This window comes from Heterodontus francisci, chromosome 15 (assembly GCF_036365525.1).
Source record: "Heterodontus francisci isolate sHetFra1 chromosome 15, sHetFra1.hap1, whole genome shotgun sequence".
NCBI classification, from domain to species: Eukaryota; Metazoa; Chordata; class Chondrichthyes; order Heterodontiformes; family Heterodontidae; genus Heterodontus; species Heterodontus francisci.
In genome coordinates this window covers 5,214,761-5,233,353 of record NC_090385.1, presented here as the reverse complement: position 1 = coordinate 5,233,353, position 18,593 = coordinate 5,214,761, and the positions used below count along the sequence as shown (strand labels likewise).

At 42.0% G+C, this 18,593-nt stretch overlaps 1 protein-coding gene across 4 annotated transcripts in view; it reads left to right on the top strand.

Annotated features, from left to right (window-relative positions):
- fgf13a (fibroblast growth factor 13a) overlaps window positions 1-18,593 on the top strand; it is a 691,434-nt gene that overhangs the window by 497,518 nt on the left and 175,323 nt on the right. For 3 of the 4 annotated variants that reach the window (XM_068047092.1, XM_068047094.1, XM_068047093.1), the window contains one exon: window positions 6,904-7,014. In XM_068047092.1, coding sequence (XP_067903193.1) covers window positions 6,904-7,014 — 111 coding nt within the window. Of the gene's footprint in view, window positions 1-4,232; window positions 4,423-6,903; window positions 7,015-18,593 lie in introns of those variants that run through there. The other variant, XM_068047096.1, reaches the window with a different exon arrangement.

The window sequence follows — 18,593 nt, the reverse complement described above, 5'->3', positions numbered from 1 at the left end:
CTTCAGCTGCTTCATCAATGACCTACCTTCAATCATAAGGTCAGAGGTGGGGATGTTTGCTGATGATTGCACAATGTTCAGCACCATTCGTGACTCCTCAGATACTGAAGCAGTCCGTGTAGAAATGCAGCAAGACCTGGACAACATTCAGGCTTGGGCTGATAAGTGGCAAGTAACAATCGCACCACACAAGTGCCAGGCAATGACCATCTCCAACAAGAGAGAATCTCCCCATCTCCCCTTGACATTCAACAGCATTGCCATCACTGAATCCCCCACAATCAACATCCTAGGGGCTACCATTGACCAGAAACTGAACTGGAGTAGCCATATACAAGAGCAGGTCAGAGGCTAGGAATCCTGCGGCGAGTAACTCACCTCCTGACTCCCCAAAGCCTGTCCACCACCTACAAGGCACAAGTCAGGAGTGTGATGGAATACTCTGCACTTGCCTGGATGGGTGCAGCTCCAACAACACTCAAGAAGCTCGACACCATCCAGGACAAAGCAGCCCGCTTGATTGGCACCCCATCTACAAACATTCACTCCCTCCACCACCGACGCACAGTGGCAGCAGTACCATCTACAAGATGCACTGCAACAATGCACCAAGGCTCCTCAGACAGCACCTTCCAAACCCGCGACTCTACCAACTAGAAGGACAAGGTCAGCAAATACATGGGAACACCACCACCTGCAAGTTCCCCTTCAAGTCACACACCATTCTGACTTGGAACTATATCACCGTTCCTTCACTGTCGCTGGGTCAAAATCCTGGAACTCCCTTCCTAACAGCACTGTGGGTGTACCTACCCCACATGGACTGCAGCGGTTCAAGAAGGCAGCTCACCACCACCTTCTCAAGGGCAATTAGGGATGGGCAATAAATGCTGGCCTGACCAGCGTCGCCCACATCCCATGAATGAATAAAAAAAAAGAGTGCTTGGGCCACAGATCACCATGACAGCGCTGAAAAAAACGTACATATCATTGGTGTCCACAAATTGCTGGATCTCTCACGTTCTTTCTACCCACCATTTGTTTTTAATGTCCTTGTTTTTGTGCTGTTGCTCGTGCATCACCTGATGGGCGGTATATGCCATTTTGGTGAGTGGGTGCAGGATTAATCCATGTTGATTTTCTACTTTTTCTCACAAAACGTTCCCGGTGCCCTTTCCAGCTTTCTGTTTAGCGGCCCTGCCCATGAGCTGTAACTGATGTCAGGCAGAAGTGGAATGATGGTTGCAGCTGACATTTGAACTCCTGACCTCTATTGCAAGATAAATGAGCCTGCCTGCCTTGTATTTAAAAATAAAACTGTTTTTTTGGTGCAGGGGAGATTGCAAAAAATTTGATGGAGTGGTTGAAAATTATGAAGGGATGGAACAGAATAAGCAGAACAGACCCTTTCCAGTATTTGAGGGGCCCAGAACATGGGGGCGTAAATATAAGATTAAACGTAAGAGATTTGCGACAGAAAGCAGGAGGTTTTTCACACAGGGTTGAGAGGCTGTGAAATGTACTACCAGAGTTAGTGATTGCAGCAGAGATTGTGTCAACATTTAAGAACAGGTTAGAAAAATGATTGAATGAAAAGTGAATAAATGGATATGGAAATAGGTTGAGCACATGACTGGTTTTTCCAAGAATATAAATACGTCTTTTTTCTTTCTTTGCAAATTGGCCTCTTTCTATGTTGTAATTTCTATGTAATCAACTCAAAATTCATCCCAGACAGCGTTGTCAATCTGCTTTAACTTTGTAGCTGGTGAATATGGAGTATCGTACAGGGGGCAGATTTCATTTGGAAGAACTGAAATTTAATAAGAGCAAATGACCACGTCAAGTTTGTCTCCCATTGCAAGAGGATGTGAAATGAATGCATCTGCACAGTGTTTACACTCACCTCTGCCCCTGAGTCAGTCCATCTACCTACTGAAGACAGGATCAAACTCCCAGTCCAATTCATGCTGGATTTCAATTTGCTAGACAAAATTGCAGAAGCTTTCCTGACACGTTACATACAGCAGACTGAAGCCAATTGTGTTATTCATAGCAGGTTCCACATGCGGCATCGACTGTGGGCTTTCATTCTGGACTCATTCCATGTTCATGCAATGTTGGTCCATGGTGTCGACAGTGACTTTGACTTTCTGTAGCTCATTCTGAGGTCTGCAGCTTCTTAATGACTGCTTAAGGCAGTAAAGACATCCCCTTGCAATCGGAATGTTGTGATTATAGTTGGATGTTGACTCAAAGATTTTTCATTATAAGTGTTCCAGGGGAAGTTTGTACTTGTCATTCTATGTGACTTTCTGATTGTGGTGTCAACCACGGCTCAGTTTGTAGCACTCTTGGGTTCAAGTCCCAATTCAGGCAATTGAGCACAAAAATCTACATCTACATTGATAATGGAAACCTGCAATGTAAATCTATTGTTTCCTTTCAGTGCTGACTGTACATTGTCTCCATAGGGGCAGTGGTGTAATTACGGTTTAACAAGTTGATGTGGACAGGATCCATTCTGTATGAGGATATAGGAACTTGTAATGGGAAAATTGACATGAGATTATACAGTCATATAGCACAGAAGGAGGCCATTTGGCCCATCGTACCTATGCTGGCTCTTTGGAAGAGTTATCACACTAGTCCCACTAACCCTTGCTCTTTCCCCATAGCCCTGCAAAATGTTCCTTTCAAATTATATATCTAATTCCCTTTTGAAAGTTATTATTGAATCTGCTTCCACTGCCCTTTCAGGCAGTGCGTTCCAGATCACAACAACTCACTGCATTAAAAATAAACTAATTTCCCGTCTGGTTCTTTTGCCTATTCTCTTAAATCTGTGTCCTCAGGTTACTGCCACTCCTGCCACTGGAAAACAGTTTCTCCCTATCCACTCTATCAAAACCTTTCATAATTTTGAATGTTGCTATTAAATCTCCCCTTGACCTTCTCTACAACCCCAGCTTTTCAAGTCTCTCCACAGAACATCCCAGGTACCATTCTGGTCAATCTCCTCAGCACCCTCTCTGAAGCCTCCTAAATGGACACAGATGTAAGATGTTTAATGTTATAGAACTATAAAATGATGCTATATACTTTGTGGTTAGTTGGAGTGAACCAGTAGGAGTGATTTAAAGGAGCTTACAACTTAATGGTGTTTGTTTTCTTCATATCAGAGTCAGGCAACTATCCATTGACGACCAGTTGCTGGTGTTTTGCAGTCTCACAGCAATGATGGTGCATTTTAGCACTGATTTATAGCACTGTTATAGCTGCTGTAGATTGGTTTCTGACGGTATAAGGGACCATCTGAACGTTGTATTCGCTTCAGTCCCATTCAGGCAATTGTAAAGTAACTGGAGATGTCAGAGATTATGGATGACTGTGACAAGCGCAGGCTCAGGGTATTGGATGGTCACAGACACGTTCTGTTGCTGAGAGGTGTTGGTGGAGCTCAGTCTTGCCAGACACGGTTGGCGAACTCTCGAAGGAACAGCCCCAGCCTCTATCTCTGGCTCTCACACTCTGCTGTATAGCAAACCGTAAACAGAGCGCCTTGTTGTATGACTTCGACGCCACTGCTGCAGATTTTTTTTTGTATTTTCTATATATTATATATAAACATACATATTATTCCGTCTCAGACCTATGAAGAGTGACAGCTCCAGTGCCTGCCTGGGTACTCGGATCGACTCTCCCCTCCCCACCCAGCTAACAGCCGGGGAGGCAACTACTAAAGTATTAGGAGAGCGGATTCTTAAACAGAGTCACACACACTGTCCTGGAGGGAGGGTGAGAGTCTCACTCATTACCGCCGTGCTGAGGGAGTGAGAGAGCAGACACATTCCAGCTAAGAGGGTGCAGACTTAACAGGTGTTTGAAGCTGCCTGACAGGTTCGCAATGTGAAGAGGAAACAATGCAGAGTTAACTTGCGTTGCCGTTGATGACTGGATTCTGTGGCTGCTTGCAGAGAACAACTGGTGATGGCTCATTGTGACCAGTCTGCACTAAAGACTGCTGAATCCCGACAGCCCAATCCTGATTTGCATTAATAACTGCAAGACATGTCTCCCGCAACAGATTAATTTCGTTGCTGCTTTCAATAATGATGCGATGGTGATGGAAGAATTCAGTGCTGCCGCTGGAAATTGATTTGCGGATCAGAATTGCTCTTCTCTCAGTATCGATATAAATCTATATTTTGTTTTTATTTTGCGTTGTTACAATGGCTGCTGCTATTGCCAGTTCACTGATCAGACAGAAAAGACTGGCCAGAGAGCACAGAGACAAATCACTTCCCTCCAAACGGATCAGCAGCCCAAATAAAAGCAAAGGGATCTGTGAAAAACACTGGTTCGCAGTCTTTTCCAAAGTCAGGATTTTTGGTTTGAAGAAACGACGCAGAAGGCGCCCAGGTTTGCTCCTTATTTTACTCTGCCTTTATGCTAAATTCATTTGGCATTCACTATTCACTAGTCAATTTGATCCCAGTGGGAATGTTAATATTCCTCAGGTTCTGATCTCCAGGCAGGCTATGTCGCTTTCCCCCTGAAATTTTGAAGTTTAAAAAAAAATATAGTTTGTATTTTATTTTTGTTAACATGAATCTTTGGAGTCAGTTATCCTGGATCAGCTGTGCAACTGCAGGATTCAATGTTAACACCCAATAGAACCGCAAAGATGCAGAGCTTGTTCCTGATGGGCAGTGAGCTTTGAGAAAGCAACTCCTGGAATCTGGACACACACACACACAGCTTTTGGTGTTCCTCATTAGATAGTAGACGGTGCATTTTGAGGGCAATGTGAGGGGGCGACTTCAAATTGCAACAGCAAAAAAAAACCCCAGCAGCATCAGTTAAAATGAGCGTGGTTCTTGATAGAAACTCGGAAAGCAGTGGGAACAGGGAAAGGGAAGGAAGCATTAACATTTCAGGTCAGTGACCTTTCACCAGAACTCAAGAGTTCTAATAAAAGGTCACTGACCTGAAATGTTAACTCTGCTTCTCTCTCCACAGAAGCTGTCAGACCTGCTGAGTATTTCCAGCACTTTTTGTTTTTATTTCAGATTTGCAGCATCTGCAGTATTTTGCTTTTATTATGAAACAGGGAATGGATTTGCAGAACACACCATCAGGCATTGAGATGGGAAAAATTTCCCCGAGAAAGGGGAGAACCCGGAAAAAGAATCAACAAATCAAGTGAGGAGGCAGATTCCAGAATAATATCATTGGGTGTTGCGTCTGATACTTTTCAGTGTAATGATATAAATGTTTGGACACGTGTGCACTATCATCTCGACTACATGTAGAACTTCTATTTACTAACACTGACTTATTAAAACATTGTCCATCGCCTGTGATTTACTGAGCAGGACCCGGCCTATTCCCAGCTTTTAAACTGTACACGTTCTTTGCAGCTGGTAAAGCTTTTCCCCCCATATTCGGATTCATTGATTCGGATTATTATAGGGCGCATTTACATTGCACCGATTTTGCTTCGGGTGTGGAAACGCATGTTTACACTGTAGCCTGTGGAGGGTCTGCAGTTTGGGTTTGAACCCTCCCACCCGTCAGCTGTTGGGGGATAATGAACGTTCACTGTTTCCCCATGACAGTGTGATCAACCTGTTCACTGATCCAACGCCGGTGTCAAATCCACCATCTCCGCCTGTCTGATAGGCGGTAACGGCTAAATATTGTGTAACCGCACTCGCTGTGCAGAATGCAACAACAATCAACAATTTCCCGATAGACAGTATTCTGTGAAGTGAGGACACAATTCCAATTCAGTTTTAGAGAGAGATAGAACAGCTACCAGAACCCTTAAGTGGTTAAAAGTCTTGCACAAAAGACCTATGCTTCAGACATTTTTGTGCTAAGAATTTGAATTATTCAATAATTTGAATTAAATGATACCCACTATAGAGGAAAGTGGTTCACGAATGGAATCATTAGACTTCAGTTAACTTTGAGCAAGGCTGGTCAACAGTTCCATTTTAAAATTTAGGCTTGTCCTATTTCTCTATCTACTTGGACCCCCGTCTCTTTTGATTGTTCTATGTCAGTCTGTCAAAAGTTACAAGGTTTCCTTGAACATCATGGACCAGTCTGAATATTTACAATCAACAAGATGACTGTTCAATGTGCAATGTTGTCGAGCTTTGTTTAATATATATAGAACAGTGACTGCTGTAGATGAGGGTTTTATGTGGGTGGAATGTTCTGGGCACTGTTACAACTACTAGAGAATGTGGGAGGCCGCTGCCAATGTTTGTGAGAAAAGCTATTAAAATGGGCACAGTTAGGCTCCATTTTCACACTTTGATGAGCACGTTCACCCAGGGGCTGCAGGCATCATTCTGAAGAGACTGCTGTTCTGTGTATGCCTGGAAGGTATGTTTCCCTCTGGGAGTACGATATATTCTAATAACATACCACCCATCATAAGAGAGAACCAAAATTATATTCACAAATCAAACACCATCTCTGAGCCCTTTCGTTAAAACAAAATGGACTGTTTTCTTTAAACCCACATGCAGTTTTAAAGAGATGTCACTATTCCAGAAGGTTCCCCCCCCCCCCCTTCAAAAGAGTTGTATATCAACAGTCAGCACTTTCCTCAGAATTTCAGATGGGTTAACCTGTCAGAATATTAAAATTTTGAGACTCTTTTTGCAGTTTTGCATAGGATTATAAAATTCAAGGTAGAGATTGTAAGGTGTCTTAGCAATGAGTTGGTAAATCAGTGCTGATTGAGACCCTGATGCCATTTTGTTAATATTTCAGAGATTCTGGACTTCGAATCGATGTGAAGTCAAACTCTGAATCCTTGTGATGATTAGCATGTTGTTCCCTGAGTCTACACCCATCTAATAGAGATTTTAATTTCTTTTTCAGAGCCTCAGCTTAAAGGCATCGTAACAAAGTTATACAGCAGGCAAGGCTACCACCTGCAGTTGCAGCCAGATGGCGTTATTGATGGGACAAAGGAAGAGGGCAGTAGTTACAGTAAGTAACAAAAATGTTTTGGTACAGAGGGTTTGCAATTGTCAAATTTCCACTGTTTCATCCTAGGTAATTCAAAGTATTTACCATGCAATATAACTTCAAAATAATGTGACATAAATCAAGAAAATCTTTATAAATCACTGGTTAGACCTCAACTGGAGTATTGAGTCCAATTCTGAGCACCACAATTTAGGAAGGATGTCAAGGCTTGGAGAGGGTACCAGGGACAAGAGAATTAAGTCATGCAGAGAGATTAGAAAGTCTGGGATTGTGTTCCATAGAGAAGGTTAAGGGGAGATTTAATAGAGATGTGCAACATTATGAGGGGTTCTAAAAGAAAAGACTTGGCGAAACTGTTTACAGTAGCAGGAGGGTCAGTAATGAGAGGGCACCAATTTAATGTAATTGGCAAAAGAAACAGGGGAGATAAGGAGTATTTATTTTTATGCAGTGAGTTTTTATGATCTGGAATTCTCTTCCTCAAAAGGCGGTGGAAGCAGAGTCTTTGAATATTTTTAAGGCAGAGGTCGATAGATTCTTGATAAGCAAGGGGGTGGAAGGTTATTGGGGGTAGGCGGGAACGTGGAGTTGAGGTTACAATCAGATCAGCCATGATCTTATTAAATGGCGGAGCAGGCTCGAGGGGCCAAGTGGCCTAATCCTGCTCCTAATTCATATGTTTGTATGTTTGTAAGCAGATTCAATAGTAACTTTCAAGAGAATTGGAAAAATTTGCAGGGCTATGGGGAAAGGGCAGAGGAGCAGGACTAACTGGATAGCTCTTTCAAAGAGCCAGCACAGGCTTGATGGGCTGAATGACCTCCTGTGTTGTATGATTTGATGATAATGTGGCTAAATGGATAAAATCTAAAATAATTTACAGTAGAGAAACTAAACCTTCATTTGCTTTAATGCCATGGTCTTGTATTGCAGTGTTTGTATATGGCAATGGAGACTGCATAGCAGGATAGGGGCAATCCATAGAAATTCTATCTAAGGAAAAAAAAAGTTGCATTTCATTTCCAAGATCAACTTGCAACCAAATTTCTACTTCTAAGCATTCTGATTCTGTGAATGTAGTGTCCAAAGTTTCATATTTTAGTTGGATAACCCAAATACAGTCTTCTAATTGGATGAAAAGTGAATAATCAGGTTGGTGGGGGGGGGGGTGGGGGGAATTTTTGCAGGTTCCCCTTGTTGCAGATTCCTGTTTTTACAGATTTTCCTGTGCCCATAATTATAAAATTGGTCAGTCGCTGCGTCTCTTGCCGTCCAGTGGTTTTAATTTACAAATTCTACGCTGTGTACTCCAACAATGTTCCCTGTAAAATTTTGTTGCTACGCGCAGCCAGTTTTTTTCAATATGCGGTACTTTTAAATTTTTTGCATCTCATGCACATGCGGTATTTAACCTAGAACAAAGCCTGTTCTGTACCTTTCAGGCTGCTGCGAGGCCGCACACATACGCCACTTAGTGGGAATGTTGCTCTCTAGGAGTGGAAGGGAGTTTCTCAAAATGGAGACGTGTGACCAGTGGTGTTCCACAGGGATCCGTGCTGGGACCACTGTTGTTTGTGATATACATAAATGATTTGGAGGAAAGTATAGGTGGTCTGATTAGCAAGTTTGCAGACGACACTAAGATTGGTGGAGTAGCAGATAGTGAAGGGGACTGTCAGAGAATACAGCAGAATATAGATAGATAGGAGAGTTGGGCAGAGAAATGGCAGATGGAGTTCAATCAGGGCAAATGCGAGGTGATGCATTTTGGAAGATCCAATTCAAGAGTGAACTATACAATAAATGGAAAAGTCCTGGGGAAAATTGATGTACAGAGAGATTTGGGTGTTCAGGTCCATTGTTCCCTGAAGGTGGCAACGCAGGTCAATAGAGTGGTCAAGAAGGCATACGGCATGCTTTCCTTCATCGGACAGGGTATTGAGTACAAGAGTTGGCAGGTCATGTTACAGTTGTATAGGACTTTGGTTCGGCCACATTTGGAATACTGCGTGCAGTTCTGGTCGCCACATTACCAAAAGGATGTAGATGCTTTGGAGAGGGTGCAGAGGAGGTTCACCAGGACGTTGCCTGGTATGGAGGGCGCTAGCTATGAAGAGAGGTTGAGTAGATTAGGATTATTTTCATTAGAAAGACGGAGGTTGAGGGGGGACCTGATTGAGGTGTACAAAATCATGAGAGGTATAGACAGGGTGGACAGCAAGAAGCTTTTTCCCAGAGTGGGGGATTCAATTACTAGGAGTCACAAGTTCAAAGTGAGAGGGGAAAAGTTTAGGGGGGATATCCGAGGAAAGTTCTTTACACAGAGGGTGGTGGGTGCCTGGAACGCGTTACCAGCGGAGGTGGTAGATGCGGGCACGATAGCGTCTTCTAAGATGTATCTAGACAGATACATGAATGGGCAGGAAGCAAAGAGATACAGACCCTTAGAAATTAGGCGACATGTTTAGATAGATGATCTGGATCGGCACAGGCTTGGAGGGCCGAAGGGCCTGTTCCTGTGCTGTAATTTTCTTTGTTCTTTGTTCTTTGTTCTAGGCTAGATACCCAGCCTGCTGTGCTTTACTCCCAACCTGCCATCTGCTCCAAGTGCTCTATCCCCAAGCCCCCTACTGTGCTTTGCTCACCCATCACACTGTACTCTTGTTCTGTCTGAACTCCAGTTTATTCCCCTATATACATTGCATTCAACCCCAATCCCCCCGTCCAGCACTGCGCTCCACTCTCCTTATGGCCCTGCTCTTCACACTTGTTGAGCCTCAGTCTCTGATGCTCCCAAAATGCCAAGCCCTATTGTAATTCCATTCTCCAGTGTTACAACCCACCGCTCCAGTCAAAGCCCCTAATCAAAATATACGATTCTGATTGTGGTGGGAGAAATGCACTGTTAATTCAATCCCGTCCCTCCACAGATCACCTAACATATCATCTTAAACTTTCCAAATTAAAGAAAGACCCAGCCAATATAATAAAAGCAAAATACTGCGGATGCTGGAAATCTGAAATAAAAGCAAGAAATGCCGGAACCACTCAGCAGGTCTGGCAGCATCTCTAGAAACAGAAGCAGAGTTAACGTTTCGGGTCAGTGACCCTTCTTCGGAACCAAAGACCCAGCCAAGTTGTGCCATCTATTAACCCCCAAATGTGGTTAACCACTCCAGGTGTCTTTAAATCAAACATTAACTGTTTAATTAGAAAAACTAAATTCTTAAACACTACTAAGACATAAACAATATTTAAAATAGAAAACATTAGAGTCCTTGCAAATTTACAGTCCAATGTTGCTTGAAGTCCTCACAGCCGTCTGATGGGGAAAAAGTAGAACAGTCCGTAGTCTAATTCCAGCAGTAAGTGATACTTTCCTTCTCCGGGGATGAATTTCAACAATTAACGACTTGCAAACACTTTTTAAATGAATCATTTTAGCTTTAGAATTTTTTAGTGATAAAAGATTGCCACAGTCTAACTTCCCTTCCTTCAGTTTAAATTATCAGAGATCTCTGTTTTGGCTTTACTTTTTTTGAATTTTGGGAATGATGAATAAACAAAGTAAATTCTCTTCCTTCAGTTGAACTGGGCTGAGAGCTCTTCTTTCAGTTGCTAACACACAGCTGTCTGTCTGAGTCTCTGTTAGAACAGGCTGTTTGCACTATAAGCCAGTTCAGAATTAAATTGTAACAAATGTATCTCTCAACACTCAGTCCAAGTGGCTGTATCCAAGACAATGAGAATGCACCTTCTTGGAAACGCCTGAGGCCTGCTTGTTCTTAAAGCAGTACTGATCCTTTGTTGTCTTAAAGACACATCACATATTTCCCCCCAAAAAAGCTACAGGATCATAACACCAGCTATGCTGTGTTACAATTCAAGGACACTTCCCATTATCTCCACTCCCACATCAGGATGTGACACATTAAACATCACAAACCCAAACCCCAGGTTATCAGTAAGCAGAAGATCGCATTAGAACCTGTATGCATTCACCTCCAGAAAAGGAACCTGATATGTAAGGATTTTGTGTAAGTGCAAAACGCAGATTAGACATTATTGGCAACATTTTCTCATGAATGTAGAAATACAAATTGAGGGTAACATTGCAAATATGTTTGTGCCAGCGGTAGGTATTGCATTTTTGCACCAGCTCCCCAGTTGGTAACAGTTTCTTTCACGAAGACTCATGATGGTGCCCAGGGCTAGTGTTGTATTTGTGTTGGGATAAATTGTGTACACAACTTAAGTTGTCATATTAAAAGCAAAAGTGTACTCCTGTGTGGACAATCACTTTCAGTTGAATGCTGCAGGATTGCATGAAGCAGTTAGAAAGCAGCGCCTATTATTCTCTGACATAAAACAACTTTAAAATTCAAACTGTAACCTGTGTAAATAAAACTGGGAAGGGTTCATATGAACATACGAATTAGGAGCAGCAGTAGGTCACTCGGCCCCTCGAGCCTGCTCTGTCATTCAATAAGATCATGGCTGATCTGATTGTAAACTTGACTCCAATTCCTGCCTACCAATAACCTTTCACCCCCTTGCTTATCAAGAATCTATCTACCTCTGCCTTAAAAATATTTAATGACTCTGCTTCTATTGCCTTTTGAGGAAGAGAATTCCAAAGACTCACGACCCTCTGAGAGAAAAATATTCCTCCTCATCACTGTCTTAAATGGGCGATCCCTTATTTTTAAATAGTGACCCCTAGTTCTAGATTCTCCCACACAGGGAAACATGCTTTCCACATCCACCCTGTCAAGATCCTTCAGGGGTTTCAAACAAGTCACCTCTTACTCTTCTAAACTCCAGCGGATACCAGCTTAGCTTATCCAACCTTTCCTCGTAAGACAACCCACCCATTCCAGGTATTAGTCTAGTAAACTTTCTCTGAACTGCTTCCAATGCATTTACATCCTTCCTTAAATAAGGAGACCAATACTGTACACAGTACTCCAGATGTGGTCTCACCAATGCCCTGTATAATCTCCCTACTTTTGTATTCAATTTCCCTCGCAATAAACAATAATGTTCTATTAGCTTTCTGAAATACTTGCTGCACCTACAAGTAACTTTTAGATATTCATGTACTGGAACACCCAGATCCCTCTGCATCTCAGAGCTGTGCAATCTTTCACCATTTAGGTAATATCCTTTTTTATTCTTCCTGCCAAAATGGACAATTTCACATTTTCCCACATTATACTCTATTTGCCAGATCTTTGCTCACTCATTTAACCTATCTGTATCCCTTTGTAGCCTCCTTATGTTCTTTTCACAACTTACTTTCCTACCTATTTTTGTGTCATCAGTAAATTTAGCAACAATACCTTCGGTCCCTTTATCCAAGTCATTGATATAAATTGTAAAAAGGTGAGGCTCTGGCACTGATCCCTGCAGCACACCACTCGTTACATCTTGCCAGCCTACTTTCTTTTTCCTGTTAGCCAGTCAATCCTCTATTCTTGCCAATATGTTACCCCCTACACCATGAGCTTTTATTTTCCACAATAACCTTTGATGTGGCACCTTATCAAATGCCTTCTGGAAATCTAAGTACAGTGCATCCACTAGTTCCCCTTTATTCACGGCACATGTTACTTCTTCAAAGAACTCCAACAAATTGGTTAAACATGATTTACCTTTCACTAAATCATATTGACTCTGGCTGATTGCCTTGAATTTTTCTGAATGCCTTGCTATAACATCTTTAATAATAGCTTCTAACATTTTCCCTAAGACAGATGTTAAGCTAACTGGCCTGTAGTTTCCTGCTTTCTGTCGCCCTCCCTTTTTGAATAAAGGAGTTACATTCAGATGACACATGGACTCATTGGGTCAATTAGTTCTGAATTGAAAGAAGAAAATCACCCATTGTATAACTGTATTAAAAATTAAATTATTTGTACATTATATTTCACAGTGAAATTCAGATGAAGGGGTTTGTATACTGGCCTTAATATTTCAAGTCAGTGCAACTCTCTGGGATGTTGTTATCGCGTTCCCCCAATTTCAGGTTTTGATACCTCACTGACAAATCAAAGTAAATGAAACAACCATTGAAGTTTACAATACAGAAGGAGGTCATTCATCCATCATACCTGCGTCAGCTCTTTGTTGGAGAAAATAAATCTAATCGCAGTGTTTCATACTCTTCCCATTGCCCAATATCTCCCTCTGCTGCAAAGAGAAACAAACTGAGGATAGAAAAGAAGACAAAAATCAAAAATATAATTCAGAGGCTGAATTCCTGAAATAAAGATAGAAAGTGTTAGAAAGACTCAGGAGCCAATGTAGGTAAGCAACCACTGGGGTGATGGGTGAACAGGGCTTGGTGCGAGTTAGGATATGGGCAGCAGAGCATTGAATGAACTGAGGTTTATGGAGGGTGCAAGGTGCTAATCCAGCCAGGAAAACATTGGAATAGTTGAGTCCAGAGGTAACAAAGGCAGGGATGGCGGTTACAGCAGCAGATGAGCTGAGGCAGGGTTGAAAGCGGCTATGTTACAATGTGGAGCTGAAAGTGGGCGGTTTTGATAATGGAACGGATATGGGGTCAGAGGCTCAGTTCAGCTCAGGGATCAGCAGGTTAGGCAGCATCTGTGGAGAGGGAAAGGTAGGGGTAATATTTCGGATCAATGACATTTCATCAGAAGAATTCTGAATAAGAGAAGTCAAGTGAAAATGTCTTATCCATTAGACTTCCACAGAAATATTTCATTATATAATTGTATTCTTGCATTCAAAACACTGGATTAATGATCAGTGCAGACACATTATACACATATACACAGATCAATGTATATTAATTCCTTTTGAATTTTAACTCTCAACAGCATTGCTGAATATCTGAATCTAAATTATCCAAACTTTGTCAAGCAAATTTAGTTTATAAATCCTACCATTTTGTCCCAATTATTCAGTATATATCACTCGGTTATTTCCATTTTCATAAGGTGGGAGGGTAGTCATGGTATAAGTTACTGTGATATAATAGAAATGTTTGTTTTGCAACTATGGTTATTATGAATTACAAAGTTAGCTTTCTATAGTCAAACTGCTGATAATTCGTACAGTGCAGTAGGAAGCCATTCAGCCCATTGTTCCTGTGCTGGCTCTTTGAAAGAGCTATCCAATTAGCCTTACTCCTCCTTTCTTTCTCTATAACTCTACAACTTTTCCTTGTTCAAGTATTTATTCAATCCCCTTATGAGAGTTACTATTGTCTCTGCTTCCACCATCCTTTAACACAGTGCATTAGAGGTCACAGCCACTTGTGTAAAAACATTTTACCTCATTTTTCTCCTCTGGTTCTTTTGCCAATTATTTTATATCTGTATCCTCTGGCTACAAACCCTCCTGCCACTGGAAACTGTTTCTTCTTATTTAACCTAGCAAAACCTTCCATAAGTTTGAACATCTCTGTTAAATCTCCCCTTATCCTTCTCTGTTCTAAGGAGAACAATCCCAGCTTTAGTCTATAATATTGAGATTTGTAGTCATTCATTGGGTTATCTTAACAAACTTCTTTGGCCTCCTTATCTCGGGAGACAATGGGTAAACGCCTGGAGGTGGTCAGTGGTGTGTGGAGCAGCGCCTGGAGTGGCTATAAAGGCCAATTCTAGAGTGACAGGCTCTTCCACAGGTGCTGCAGAAAAATTTGTTTGTCGGGGCTGTTACACAATTGGCTCTCCCCTTGCGCCTCTGTCTTTTTTCCTGCCAACTGCTAAGTCTCTTTGACTCGCCACACTTTAGCCCCGCCTTTATGGCTGCCCACCAGCTCTGGTGAACGTTGGCAACTGACTCCCACGACTTGTGATCAATGTCACAGGTCTTTAAAGCGGAGACATGGACGGCTGGTGGGTCTGATACCAGTGGCGAGCTCGCTGTACAATGTGTCTTTGGGGATCCTGCCATCTTCCATGCGGCTCACATGGCCAAGCCATCTCAAGCGCCGCTGACTCAGTAGTGTATATAAGCTGGGGATGTTGGCCGCCTCGAGGACTTCTGTGTTGGAGATACGGTCCTGCCACCTGATGCCAAGTATTCTCCGGAGGCAGCGAAGATGGAATGAATTGAGACATCGCTCTTGGCTGACATACGTTGTCCAGGCCTCGCTGCTATTGAGCAAGGTACTGAGGACACAGGCTTGATACACTCGGACTTTTGTGTTCCGTGTTAGTGCGCCATTTTCCCACACTCTCTTGGCCAGTCTGGACATAGCAGTGGAAGCCTTTCCCATGCGCTTGTTGATTTCTGCATCGAGAGACAGGTTACTGGTGATAGTTGAGCCTAGGTAGGTGAACTCTTGAACCACTTCCAGAGCGTGGTCGCCAATATTGATGGATGGAGCATTTCTGATGTCCTGCCCCATGATGTTCGTTTTCTTGAGGCTGATGGTTAGGCCAAATTCATTGCAGGCAGCCGCAAACCTGTCGATGAGACTCTGCAGGCACTCTTCAGTGTGAGATGTTAAAGCAGCATCGTCAGCAAAGAGGAGTTCCCTGATGAGGACTTTCCGTACTTTGGACTTCGTTCTTAGACAGGCAAGGTTGAACAACCTGCTCCCTGATCTTGTGTGGAGGAAAATTCCTTCTTCAGAGGATTTGAACGCATGTGAAAGCAGCAGGGAGAAGAAAATCCCAAAAAGTGTGGGTGCGAGAACACAGCCCTGTTTCATGCCACTTAGGATAGGAAAGGGGCCTGATGAGGAGCCACCATGTTGAATTGTGCCTTTCATATTGTCATGGAATGAGGTGATGATACTTAGTAGCTTTGGTGGGCATCCAATCTTTTCTAGTAGTCTGAAGAGACCACGTCTGCTGACGAGGTCAAAGGCTTTAGTGAGATCAATGAAAGCAATGTAGAGGGGCATCTGTTGTTCGCGGCATTTCTCCTGTATCTGACGAAGGGAGAACAGCATGTCAACGGTCGATCTCTCTGCACGAAAGCCACACTGTGCCTCAGGGTAGACACGCTCGGCCAGCTTCTGGCGCCTGTTTAGAGCGACTCGAGCAAAGACTTACCGAACTATGCTGAGCAGGGAGATTCCACGGTAGTTGTTGCAGTCACCGCGGTCACCTTTGTTTTTATAGAGGGTGATGATATTGGCATCGCGCATGTCCTCAATGCAGCCCAGCCTCTACCAGTCATGGATGAGCTGGACATACAGCCAACAAAATCGGAACTCAGTGATGCCATTGATTCTCTAGCCAGCGGAAAAGCCCCTGGGAAGGACAGCATTACCCCTGAAATAATCAAGAGTGCCAAGCCTGCTATTCTCTCAGCACTGCATGAACTGCTATGCCTGTGCTGGGACGAGGGAGCAGTACCTCAGGACATGCGCGATGCCAATATCTTAACAATGCAGTGTGCAAAATCCTTGGAATTACCATAGTAATTGTGGGAGAATCTATTAAAATTATTGCTGATTTTACAACTGAAAAGTTAATGCCTTGCACGATGACAGACACCCCCCCACTAAAGTAACCGGCAGAAAATAGTTACATACACGTGAGAAGATCATCCATCAATATCATCTGATTATGATTGTAGTTAGAACACTTTGAAAATGTACATATGCTGCATGTAGAGGTTTGAGTGCATGAATATAGAAACCAGAGGAGATTTTGAAATTCTTGGCCAAATGTAGCGTGAAAGAATGAATCTTAATTAAAGTCTATCATCATAATATAGTCAAATAGAAAGTGTGATGGTGATTTCTTAATATGTTTTGCCTTGAATTGATGAACTATATTTTAAAAATGTATGGCCCGTTTATGCCAACATTCAGTGTGAATTCTTTGCAGTAACAATTAGATGGGTAGACTTGCGTTTTGTTTAAGTTTAAGGTTATAAATGTGAATATTTAGTTTTTCCTCTGCTATGGACTTAACGGATCAACAACATCTCGAGTTACATAAACCACATTAGCACAAATGATATTGTTACATTAAGTATGTGTGGCGATACTGGTTTTATGTTCTATGGTTACAATGATGCCACCATTGCAGTTCCATTATCTATAAAAAATTGTTTGTCACTTTTTATTTGGAAATGCATTTCTCATTATCTTTCCGAAACTCTGAATAATAAGATAGCACAATTAATATTGGAGAAAAGATTATTAGAATTATGCTTTAGCTACCAGAACTACATCATCATCATCACCCTCTGTTACCCACATGCCGTCTCAAGTGTGAGTAATTGTCGGAGTTCCACAGGCGATATGAGCACATCTTCAAGGATGGGTGACTCTGTTTCTCTAAGGTATTCTCCCTGACAGAGGTGCAGGGGTGTTTCTATTTACACAAGATATTGTGCTTTCTTCAAATACCCTCAAATGAATAATAGATTAGTAGCTAAAACCATTATATGTTTATTCCAAAAATCAGAAATTGCATCTGATTGTGTGCTTTAAGTCAAAGAATAGACTGTGGCTCTGAATTGTCTCCTCCCGAAGATATGTTAGCCTGGAATACTGTGAGTGAAATTGTCTAGATATTTCATGATTGACCATGAAGGAATGGCAAGCCTAGCCTGTTACCTTATTAACATTTAATGTGTTCATATCAAACTCATCTTCCTATTTTAATGAAGGTTTTAAAATGCATTAAAGTAAATGGGTTAGAACCTTCTGCAAAAGAGTCAAGATTGGACTTTTAACATGGATGTGTTAAGCATTCCATGTGATCAGAGGAATTCCAGAGTTTTAAATTTGACATGTCCCTGCTTATGGTCTAGCTGTCTGACATTTTTAAAACTGCAATTAATATAGCTAACCTCAATCTTTAAATTCTCGCTGTGGAATCCACGTAAGTAAGGGTAGAAAATATTATTGCCATGGTGATATATGCTCCCGAGTCAAGGAACTCAGTTCCTTGATTTTCACATATTTTAATCGGATAAAATTCAACCACCCCCACACACTGTCAGCAGTGTTAGTGCAGCTCATTCCACTCAAAATGCAGTCTCTTCCTTCTATACAAAGCACAGCCAATTCACTATTATGAAACAAAATACAAATCAAATTTCTTTTCCTACACTGGCCTCTTGGTAGTTGTGAACCTGTTCAGCTGTCCCTCCATGTGCGTTATAATAATGAGGCTTGTGACCTAGCTCCATGATGTGATTTGTTTTATTCAAGTCGAAAGGTACAAATGTACAAGCTCAGTTGTAGCCTTATAAAGGCCATTTATTTTGTTACGACTGAGGTGGGAGGAGTGCACTGTTAATTCAATCCCACTTCTCCACAGGTCACAACATATTTTAAATTTTCCCATTTACTGAAACAATCAATCGGGTACTGTACTTTCCCCCTAGAATAAAGCACACCAACCAGGTCTCTTTAATAAATAACAAAATTATCTGTTTGTTATAAACCAAGTCTTAACCAATAATGAAATAAACATACCTACAAATCAAAATATTAAAGCCGCTTATTTTTAACCCAGCTTTCATGCGCACACACTTCCATACAAAAACTGGTTAACTGGGAAAAAAAGGGATTTTTGTTTACAGCTGTTACAAAGAAATAGAAGGAATAAAAGGAAAAACCTACTTAGGCT